Source organism: Corvus brachyrhynchos, unplaced genomic scaffold (assembly GCF_000691975.1).
Source record: "Corvus brachyrhynchos isolate BGI_N302 unplaced genomic scaffold, ASM69197v1 scaffold11, whole genome shotgun sequence".
Lineage (NCBI taxonomy): Eukaryota > Metazoa > Chordata > Aves > Passeriformes > Corvidae > Corvus > Corvus brachyrhynchos.
Genome location: NW_008236965.1, coordinates 7,351,827 through 7,363,159, shown reverse-complemented (window position 1 = coordinate 7,363,159; position 11,333 = coordinate 7,351,827). Strand labels below are relative to the sequence as shown.

The window sequence follows — 11,333 nt, the reverse complement described above, 5'->3', positions numbered from 1 at the left end:
GTCCAAGGCCAGGTTGGGTGTGGCTCTGAGCAACCTTGTCTAGTAAATGGCATCCCCTGCCCATTGCAGGGGGGTTGGAGCTAGGTCCTTTCCAGCCCAAACCATTCTGTGATTCTGTCATTGCTAAACTGAAATGCCTTGTGCCGTTGTGGGAGGGATGAGGATGTTTGTTTTCTACTGCACAAAACTGTGACGCTACCATTTGTTCGTTCTTTTTCTTACAGCTCTACCTTAACAAAGATGCATGATTCATTTCATAACTTAAGAAAAAACCCTAGTCTTTCTGGGATTTCTTGTCTCTTGGAATTAGGAACACAGCAGAACAGTGCTGACTGAGTTCGATTCAGTTAGTTTTATAAGTACTTGCTCAGCAGCATTTGTCAAATTACATTAAATCAGGTAGAAAAGCGGTCAAATTCCAAATTAAAGAAAGAAAGAGCAATATACAAACAATAGCTGAATAAGGGATAAACCCCTTTCCCTTCTGTCTGTATCCCAACATCGATGGACTCTACAGGGTTTATTTGCCAAAATTAGGCAAATACATACCATAAAAATGTGAAGTCTCCTAAAGGTCACAGGGTAATTGTTTTATCTTTTTTCTTCACAGAGGCTGGAGTTACTCATGCACATTTCAAAAGATTCCATGGGTTTGCTATGCCACAGCTCCCTCAAGTGGTAGAATAATTTTCCATTTGGAATTGCAGCTTTATTTCTGTGACACACTTGTATTCTCTTCAAAAGGTTTTGGGGCTTCTCCCAACTTACGTTCTGTCTGATTTATAACAGAAACAACAGAGTTCAAAGAACAGGAGTCTGAGCAGGGAAGAACTCAGGCTTACTATACTTGGGTTCCCAGTGAACTTCGGCTAGAAAAAACGGCAGTATTACAACTGCGTCGGTAATTTCAAGTTTCTTCTTATAAGAATGCAAAAAACATGTTTTCTACAGTTGTCTAACACAATCATGTTGTGCCTTGATTAGAAAAGATGCTTGATATTCAGACTTGATATGAAATGCAGTGCACTTTTCCCAGTATTAATTAATGAGCTTTGCTTCATTCTTTGAAAGAAACCATGGTAGTAAAACGAACTGTTGGATTACTTTATATGTTCTTTTTAAGTTGAGGAATCTCTGTTTAATTTCTGTTTGCATAAAACAATGGTGTCAAACCTTGGTGATAAATCTGGTCATTACATGATTTATAGGGCAACAAATGTACAAACAACTTTTCATTGTTTTCATCACACTTCCTTTTAATTTGGAAATCAAGATGAAATTTATGCTTGAGTGGTTAGTGTAGTATTTCAGAAGTATGTATTGCTTTTCACCTTGAAGGATTTTAAAACTTTTTGCCAACTAGGTACGCACAACAAAGCCAGGACCATTCCTAGAATATTTCGCTGCAGAAACCTCTCTGATGTCACTGATAATAATAATATAATATAATATAATATAAATAATAATACCTTTATTCAGTGATTTTTTTCTGCTGTTTCTTATGCTTCTCCCAACTACCAGTAAATATCCCTCTCCATTAAAATATTTAATTACTTTTTCTGTTACTTTTACTTAACTTTGCATATTACATTTGAAGGGAGTCAGTCGTACCTCTTTGCTAGAAGTTGTACATTTTGAGACAAGCATTTCCTTAGAAGTGATTGTTTTGACTTAAGTGTGAGGAGTCTATTAGGTGGTTTAATTTCCAAAATTATTTTAAAATAGTTGCCTATAATTTGATGTCCATATTTGTGTTTTCAGTTTGTTTATTTAGCAGCTGCTGAAACATTTACAAACTTGAATTTAATGTTGCATGAACTTGAAAAGTCAGCACATGACTAAGAAAATTTAAAATTTCTGATAATTAAATTTATTGCCATAGTGTAAGAGTCTAAGGTAGAACCTTGCCATGCTGGGGGGCTGTGTAGGATCAAGTAGATAATGATGAGCAAGGACCACTACCATGAAGCAGGTGATACCCACAGACTCAGCATATGGATCTTGCATGTGGATTTCTTACATACAGATCCTCACCCTGCAATATTAGAGAGGAAACTTCCTATGAAGCATAGTCCTCAATGAAATATCAAAATACCTCACCTTTGCCACAGGGTAGAAATATATGCACTGACAAATTATCAGCAGAGTAGTTTGTGTCTGATAATTTCTTTGTGTGTCCATTGTCCTATATGCTAAATACTGAGAGCTCATGAAGTCATCTTGCGTTAGGTAAGTTTTACAGTGTGTGAGCATAATACAACGCATACATAGACACAAGATCTGGAAGAAGCACAACTGATTATAAGGCATAGCAGTCATACTGCATTAACATTTAACTGTCACCAACTCTGCCCTGGATTGCATGAAAAACAGTAAATCAGCAGATAATAATTTTCTAATGTCAACTTCTTGGTATTCTGGAGACAGAGAACTGTTCTTGCTTTGTGAGGGCTCTCCTACGTTACAAAACACTTCTTTTTGTTCACAGCCTCCGTGTGTTCCTGTAGCAGAACAGAGGAGTGGATGCACTTACATGGGCTTTTTAGTATGATGATGCATAGGGTTCAACTTAAGTATGTGAAAACTGCATCCTGGTTCTCTGATTTTGAAACTTCTTGAGTAATAACATCAAGTTTCTGTAATTGCCATTATTGAGGTTTTGTAGGACTTCAAAACGTAAGACAGGAGTGTTTAAATACAGCTTAAGGGAATGCTGAGAATGTTCACTGTGCAGGGTGGGTTGGTTCTGTTTGTATAGAAAAATGTCTTACCCTCTCTGCCTTTTGATTTTGTGGAACTCTGAGGTCCTACCTAAAGTTGGAACTTGTTTCTGTCCTGCAAAAGACAAGTTAGCTGGTGGTGGTCATAGAAACAACAGAGTGTGCAAATTATACAGCTGTATCTCTTGTCCCTCCTCTGCCCCTGTTCTCAGGAGTTTTCATCATGGAAACAGTGATGCTGCAAGAAACCTGCTTGTGATTCCTTTCCCATATGGACATGTGTAGCTAGCCTTGTCTCTGTCAGGCAGATGAGTTTTTCTGGAGTAGAATCAGGATGTATGCAATTTCAGACAAAACACTGATTTTGTGCGTAAACTAAGACTAACTGTAGAAAAGAGGAACACAATACTTACAAGACACCATTCATTTCTGCATTCTACATTTAATTCTCCTTTTTAGCAGAAAAATAATAGTAGGAGTAGAAACATTTTTTTGTATGCAAATTGGCAATAACAATGCACTGAGCATTTTTTGATCAAAGGACTTGATGAAAAGGAATCAAAAGGAAATACTATTGAAACCATGAGATTCTGCATTCTGAAGACCCCCTTTGATTTTCCTTTATGCGTCAGAGTATATGGGAGCATGCTTTACTAATGCTACAGCTGCAAGAAAATACAGAGGGATCTGTCTTTAACCTTCAAGAATTTTCAAAATTTGTAGATATCAGTGTTTTGAAACTGTTTTGCTGGTGTCACTGGTTTTGAGCTGCCCCGTCTTGATAATCCATCTGTAATATGATGCCAGAGCTAGTGAGGGAAAGGGCAGCAATAGGACCTCAGGTAAAAGTCACTACTCTGACTTGCATCTCTGATAGCTCTAAGGAGAAACTTTTGAAAGAGATGCAGCATGATGTCTTGTACAGCAAGTGAAAAGTTGAGGGTCATGTATGAACCAGGATGGTGTTTCAGGCTTCTGTACACCATTTCAAGAAAATGGTGGCAAACTCAGTGATATATACAAATAAAATAGAGTAAAATAGCATAAAATGAAAAGAAGACCTTGTGTGAATATACAGAAGATGAATTAATGTCATAACTGCAGGAAAGGTGATGATCTTTCTTTTGTTTTCAGGTTTAAAAATGTCTGACCTGGAAAATATTGTACGCAGAACCCACAGTATTGAAAAACTACTGTCTGAGAACAATTTGCAAGATATTGAGGATCATCTTAAAGAACTTGAAGATGTTGACATGACTGTAGAATATCTTCAGGGGACAGATGTTACCAAGGCTGTATACAGAGTACTCAAGAGCTGCCCTTCAGAAGGGTTGAAAAAGAAAGCAAAGCAGTTATTATCAAGATGGAAAACACTTTACAAGAATAACTCTGCTCAGTCAATGCAACTTAAAAAGTCCGTTTCTGTGTATGTGAAAGAGGAAATGGAGCATCTTGGTGTAGTTCCTAGAGAGCAGTTGCTGTCTGAAGGACCATGTCAGCAGGAGGCATTAGATGGTACTAGTTCCAACATTTTGGTCCCATCACAAACTGTTAAAAATGCGGTATGTAACAATGCAGAAGGCAGTATGAATCAGCATTCTTCTTTTGAGGAGCAACACACTGTTCATGAAGATTCTAAATCTGTTGTTAGCAAAGCAAGTCTGCAGCAGCATCCAATGAGAGCTCTGAGGTGTAAATGTGTGGATCTTCTTTATAAAGCTTTGATTGGTTCTGCCAAAGATGAAGAAGAAACTGTTAAATGGCTAGAGTTAGCTAAAGACATTGAAGAACATATTTTTGTTCTTCATGCTAAAAATGATAAAAAGTACAAAAATTGCATTAGAAGTAAAATCTCTAACCTTAAGAACCCTAAAAGTTGCCACTTAAAACATAACCTTTTTTCAGGGACTTTGAGCCCAAAGGCTTTTGCTGAGATGACAGTGATGGAAATGGCCAGCGATGAACTGAAACAGCTCAGGGCTCTGTACACAAAATCATCTGTTCAGGAACATCAGCTTCCGCAAGTTATTAATGGCACACAGACAAATAAAATAAAATGCAGACGCTGTGAAAAATTTGATTGCACTGTAACTATGATTGCCAGAGGAACTCTCTTTCTTCCAGCTTGGGTGAGAAACACAAACCCAGATGAACAAATGTTGACTTACGTTATTTGTAATGAATGTGGAGAACAGTGGTATCACAGCAGATGGATTTGTTTGTAATGCTATCTCTCTTTAATAAGGGATTTGGTAACGTGTATGAGAACGTACCTCTGTTGAAACTCTGTAATTTTAAATTCTGCACTGATATTATGTGAGTGCTGCCACTAAAAACCTCAAAATCAATTTTTAAAAAAACTGCTATTGTATTTTTAAAGATGACTTGAATTAATCTTACGTGTTTTTAAGTAATCTAAATAGGTAAAGAAATAAAATGGTAAAGAGGAAAAAATGGTTACACTGTATCTGAGTGGAATATTTGCTAGTTAATCCATTAAAAATATTCTAAGTGCTGCAGTTTTTTCCTGAAGGGACTAGATACTTGGAAATTTTTTTTTATCTTCAGGAGGAGTTCTTTCACAGAACATAAGTTTAATTTACAGTAAACAAACTGTTTCCAGAACTGTAGTTCACATACTTGTGTGCATTGCAGAATGTTCAGCATGGATTCACTCCTTAATTAAATCACTATTTGCAAGCAAGTGTTAGATTATTAAGTTGGTTTGAGAGGTGATTTCTAACAGGGAAAAAGAAACAAAAAGAGCATTAAAGGGGGAGAAAGCAGCTAGCAAATTAAAGCAAGAATTACATTATGCTTTAGTTTTATTTTAGCTCCTGGAAGGAAAACAGGAGCTGTGACAGTCTATCAGTATGCGGGCCAGATTTATAATATAAGATGGTATGGCCTGCTACTGCAAAGAAATTAATGCAGGATCAGATAATGGATTGTTTCAGAAAATGATGTAAATATATTATTTATGTTTATTTAATAAAATTAATAGGAGTTAATAACTTTCTGAGTGAATATCGTCTCTGGAACTGGGACATCTGTCCTGAACTGAGAAAATTAATGTTTTTGTATAGTGCTGGTTACCCACAAACAATGAATAGAAGGAAATCCAATAGCAGAATTTTTTATACATATTTTTGTTCCAGAGTCAACAGGATTCTCGCTGATTTTTTACAAGAAGTATTTATTTTTTAAAAAAAAAAATTAATTCTTCTCACTGTGAGAGAAGTATCTTTTACGTATCTTTTACGAATGTGCAACAGGCATTTTGCACTTCAACGTTAAAATGTATCAGCAGAGCAGAGAAACCTGCGGAGTATTTGCTGGAGGAATTGAGGACAGTTGTGCACCCATCTGACTATGACACAGCTGAGGCTGGTCGGCTCCTCTGGGCTGAGCTGCATGACCTCTTAGAGAAAGGAGTTGGGGGCATGAAATGAGAAAATAGCTGAACTAAAAGCCAGCTAGGACTGAAAGACAGGCCTTTATCTGTATATGGGGAAAATTACATGTAACCTGATGTTGCAAAGAGACACTTAACCTGTTCTACTGAAAAAAAGAAGAAAAATCTTTCCATTCTGTGAAGTGTTAACAGTTAACTTTCAGCGACATTACTTAGATTTTTATCATGTAAAAAAGTGTGTTTTAGGGGAATTGCACTGATGTAAAATACACATTAAAGCTTTAGGCCAGACCCCCAATGTTCAACTGTGTAACCAAGGAGTTGCTATCTGGCCTTCCTTCCCAGCCCTTACTTGTGTGCTGAAATTGATGCTTACAAGTAGTCCTGCTTAAGTGGGAGGACTTTTGTGTACAGTATTATTGTTAGCTTTCAATGAAACTACAGGAAAGCAAACACTCCTGTGTTAGTGGATCACAGTAAGCACAGGATTGTGTGCAGTCATTTTGAAGGTCATGGTCCTGTTGAGGAGAGTTTTATGCCAGCACTGTGCTGTGTCAGAACACCATGTAGCAGAAGACATTATTTTAGCTGTGAACAGCTTATAAATAATTTCTGCATGCAGTTCGTTTTGAAGCCATTCCAGTAATGTAGAGCTCATCCAAGTTTTATCTTGGCAAAGGGAAATGTAAAAAGGCATGGAGGGTGTTTTTGACAGAATATATTTCAAGGGTAAAATTTGTATCTGTAACACTGACTACATTTGTGACATAATATATAACATCATTTTCTTTTGAATTGCCCATCACTAATATGTAACTGTGCAGGCTTAAAATATTTGACTGGCTAAGTTTATATGCTTTGTCTCAGCTAACTTGCAACTACATAGTGTGTACAGCAGCAGGAGGGTGTAGATCACTGAAGTACAGGAAGTATAGAGTCCAGAAACAAAAGAAACGCTTTGAAAAGTGAGATTCTTTTATATTGTTGAAGTCTCTTTTTTTTTTTCAGTTCATTCCAGGTGAGAAAAATATCTCTTTTTTAAGCAGAGACAATTCATTTGGGTATGATGTTTAGCATGTCCAGGCAGCTACTCCTACAAGGACCGTGACATTAGAGGTGATCCCCACAAACACAGGAGAAATGTAAGCTGAACAAGGCTAAAGTCTGTATTTGTCTCCACAGGGTTTTCCAGAGATTCTATAAATTCAACTGCTTCTTGAATCCTGTGATTTAACAGCAGCAATAAGGCCTTAAACATAAATTGCGCTCAAAGATCAAGCAGCCTGTAGCTGCAGAACTTGTGATACATATCTTAAGAAGATGAGAGCTAAATTAACAATGAATTTTACACAATTTTCAATGTAAAAACAAAGATACTATTCTATATCTGAAGTGCTCTATTAATTGTACTCAATGTTGCTCCCTTAACACCAGTAACAAAACTTCTGGTTCCTAGAGATCCACTGCCAGATCCACTTCTGTTCTGTTGAGTGCCTTTTCTATCTCTGTCATACCCCTCTTACTGTGCACTTTTTAGGGAGGTACTCAGCTGCCATTTGTTGTTTATAACTCTTTCTTCTTTTCAAAACCAAAAGTAAATTTGTGCTGTTTATTTTTCATTTAAAGTGTATTCGTTTCTGTCTGTTGTGCTATGTATGTTTGCTACTAAAGCAAAGAACTGCAACTCTTTAAACAAAAAACACCTTTTTTGTGCCAAGAAAGAAAGTTAGCTGGTAACAGGCTGTGATTAAGGAGCAAATATGTCGAATTACAGTCCTTCAGGGAATCTTCAGGATGTAATGGCCCAATTCACTGACTGCCTGGAAGATAAGGAAAGAAACAAGAGTACTTTGATAATTTCTTGGATTTGCTTGGGAGTTGGCTTGTTGCATTCTGGTATTAACAGAGCCATGAAGGCAGATGACTTCATATCCCCTCATTTTGTGCTGCTGTAATTCAGCCAAGAGGTGACAAAGTCATGTTTTACTGAGGCCATGTCCTCACTTGCCAGGATGGAACATAGTCTCCTTGCCAACTACAGATGGTAAAAAGTATTATTCACAAACTCTTATTATAAGAGAGCTTTGCTGATACAGACCTTCCCCTACACACACACAAAAAAGTTGTCCATTATTTTCCATTGGATGTTTTTTGTGCTGTTCACTCTGATGTGACATAACACCACTTCATGAATACACCTCTGTGAACAAAATCCTTAAGGTGCAAAGTCAGCTTTCAGATGAAGGCGTGTGTGATGGAGCAGCAAGGGTGGGTTACTGTGCAGGGGGAGGCGAGCCAGGAGTGGATGGTGAGTGTCAAGGCATATAGGGACAGTGGCTTCAGTTAAAAGGGTCACTGTCCAGCAGCACCCAAACAAGAGCAAGGCAGGTCCGGTGACAATAATCTGCCAAAACTCCAGTGAGAAGCAGGCAAGTCTGGGGAGGTGCTGTCGGATGGAGATTTGGTGCACAAGGTGGGGTGCAGGAACAGGATCACCAGGCTTGTACAGTGTCTGAGCTGAAATGGGGCTATTGCTGGCAGTGGGAAGCTGAAGCAGCTGCCCCCAGCAGCACTGCCCCAGCCCTGCTGCCGTCCACTGGGATGGTCAGGCAGCAGCCTCGGGTGGGGGCAGCCCCACAGCAGCCACCACTGGGACCCTCCCTGCCTGTCTGCAGAATTTAAACGGGAGTGATTTTGGTGCACATGTTTTAAACTGCATCCTAGCTGGGCATGTTCCTCTGTCTGACCTCAGAACTGGCAGGTGTACTTCATGTGACCAGCCCTCAGTGGCATTATTTGTTCTAAATTTGTATTGTTCTATAGCACTGTTGGGTTTGTTACATACACGGTATGTAACAGTGGACACAGAGAAAAGGGCCTTCAGTTCCTGATCCTCAAGCACTCATGCATGTGTATTAACCATGAGAGCAACCCTATGATGCTCCATTATGCCTATGAAATCATAAGCATAGTAGCCATGGTTACACCATAGTTCTTTTCTATTTTCTTATATGTTCCCATGTTAAAGAAATAAAAATACATCTTATCTGAGAAATTCAAGAATTTTGTTTCTAAATAGAACTTGAATAAATTTCGAGGTACCTGGACAAGCTGAAGAAGTGGGTCCAAGTGGATCCTCATGAGGATCAATGAGGCCAAGTGCAAGATGCTGCACCTGGGTCAGTGCAACACCTGGTATCAATACAGGCTGGGAGTTGAATGGATTGAGAACAGCTCTGAGGAGAAGGACTTGGAGGTGCTGGTGGATCAGAGGCTGGATATGAGCCAGCAATGTGAACTTGCAGCCCAGAAAGAATCAAAAGCAGCATGGGCAGCAGGTTGAGGGAGGTGATTCTGTTCCTCTACTTGGCTGTCGTGAGACGCCACCTGCAGTGCTGCATCCAGCTCTGGGGTGTCCAGCACAGGAAGGACATTGACCTGTTGGAGCAGGTCCAACAGGAGGCCACCAAGATGATCAGAGGGCTAGAGCATCTCTCCTATGGGGAAAGAATGAGACAGCTAGGGTGGTTCAGCCTGGAGAAGACTGTGAAAACCTCATTGAAGCCTTCCAGGACCTAAAAAGGAGCTTATATGAAAGATGGGGACAGACTTTTTAACAGGGCCTGTTCCAGTAGGATGAGAAAGGAGCATAGATCCAGACTGGACAGACTGACTACATTCAAGCTAGGAATACGTTTTTTCACAAGAGTGATGAAACATTGTAACAGGTTGCCCAGATTGATGGTGGCAGGGCTCTGAGCAATCTATCTAGTTGAAGATGTCCCTGCTCATTGCAGGGTGATTGGACTAGATGATGTTTAAAGGTCCCTTCCAAGCCAAACTATCCTGTAAGTCTAAATTTCCTCACATGTATCCAATGTGTTTCAAAACAAAATCCAGTGTTTTTTCAAAACAAAAACATGATAGCTTCTCCCCAAAAGGTATTAAGTTCAAAGTAGAGTAATTATTTCCTCCACTTCTTAAATGCAGCTTTTTCTTCTTTATAGGTCATAAAATAATGCCATAACTGATCAGAACTTATATACCTTAGCATTACCATAATTTAAAATCCACTTTCCTACCTCTCCAGCACTTACTTGTGTTTTATTCTAGAACTGGATGAAAGCAGATTCCAGGAAAAAAGTGCTTAAGAATTTTCCAAGTCCAGATTTGTTAGATAAAAATGGGTCTGGTATCATCACATTTGCCTCTAGCATGGCCTGCCTCTTAACAATCCTGTTCCTGTCAGTAGGAGACATCTGCTTTTGTTGATACTGAGATCTTGTTTTCCATTCCTTGGGCCATGTTGATGTCTGATCCAAACAAGACAACTCTACAAGTGGCAATTCCAGTCTGATTGCATCTGCCTTATGATCAGAAGCATGTGATGACTGCTTGAGCAAATGGGTGTACTTATGTCTGTCATCACCTATCCCTCTTGATGATGTGGGAACCTCTTTAATTTGTTTTCTTCATTTCAATTATATTTTGCCCTTGTGGGGAGGTTGTAAGAGCACAGAAAATACTCTTATCACTATTTCCTTTAGCTTTTTTCCCTGTGATCTTATTTAAACAGTCAAGTTGGTGTTATTCTGAGTTACTACAGAAAAAAAAAAGTGCCTGGCTACTTTTTTAAAATAACGTGCTTTGTATTTTGATGAATTTCTGCATTGACACAAGCACAATTTTAAATGTTTCTACTTAAAAAGCGAAGCTGCCTTACAACTGTGAGTTTGCATACCTGGGCCCTTAGAGGGGAGCACAATGAGACTACTGCCTTTGATAAATAACTGACCGGCAAATACTTGATAAAGGCATTTTCAGGCTTAATAATGCAGGGCATTCTAGAGCAAGTAAAAGTGTTATCTTTTCCAGTGAACGCTCTTAAGACAGCGCACGATAGTGATCGATGAAAGGTATGGCTCTCACTGGGGCTTTCTGTGCCCTGTCCTGGCTGGGGGCACAGCCGTTCCCGTTGCCCGCTGTTCCCCCGTTCCCGTGGTTCCCGTTGTTCCCGTTCCCGCTGTTCCCCCGTTCCCGTGGTTCCCGTTGTTCCCATTCCCGCTGTTCCCCCTGTTCCCGTGGTTCCCGTTGCCCGCTGTTGCCCCTGTTCCCCGCTGTTGCCCCCTGTTCCCGCTGTTGCCCCCTGTTCCCGCTGTCGCCCCCTGTTCCCGCTGTCGCCCCCTGTTCCCCGCTGT

The 11,333-nt window shown here is 39.5% G+C and overlaps 1 protein-coding gene across 1 annotated transcript; it reads left to right on the top strand.

The window, feature by feature from the left end:
• Positions 1-7,754, top strand: TCEANC (transcription elongation factor A N-terminal and central domain containing). Its single transcript, XM_017728499.1, has 2 exons — positions 1-901; positions 3,855-7,754. The coding sequence occupies exon 2, from the start codon at positions 3,863-3,865 to the stop codon at positions 4,943-4,945; it is 1,083 nt and encodes a 360-aa protein (XP_017583988.1). The 5' UTR covers positions 1-901; positions 3,855-3,862; the 3' UTR covers positions 4,946-7,754.
• The last annotated feature ends 3,579 nt before the right edge of the window (positions 7,755-11,333 follow it).

What these genes read in the sequence shown, in the direction of transcription:
- TCEANC (XM_017728499.1), top strand. Translation starts at nt 3,863, where the DNA reads ATGTCTGACCTGGAAAATATTGTACGCAGAACCCACAGTATTGAAAAA.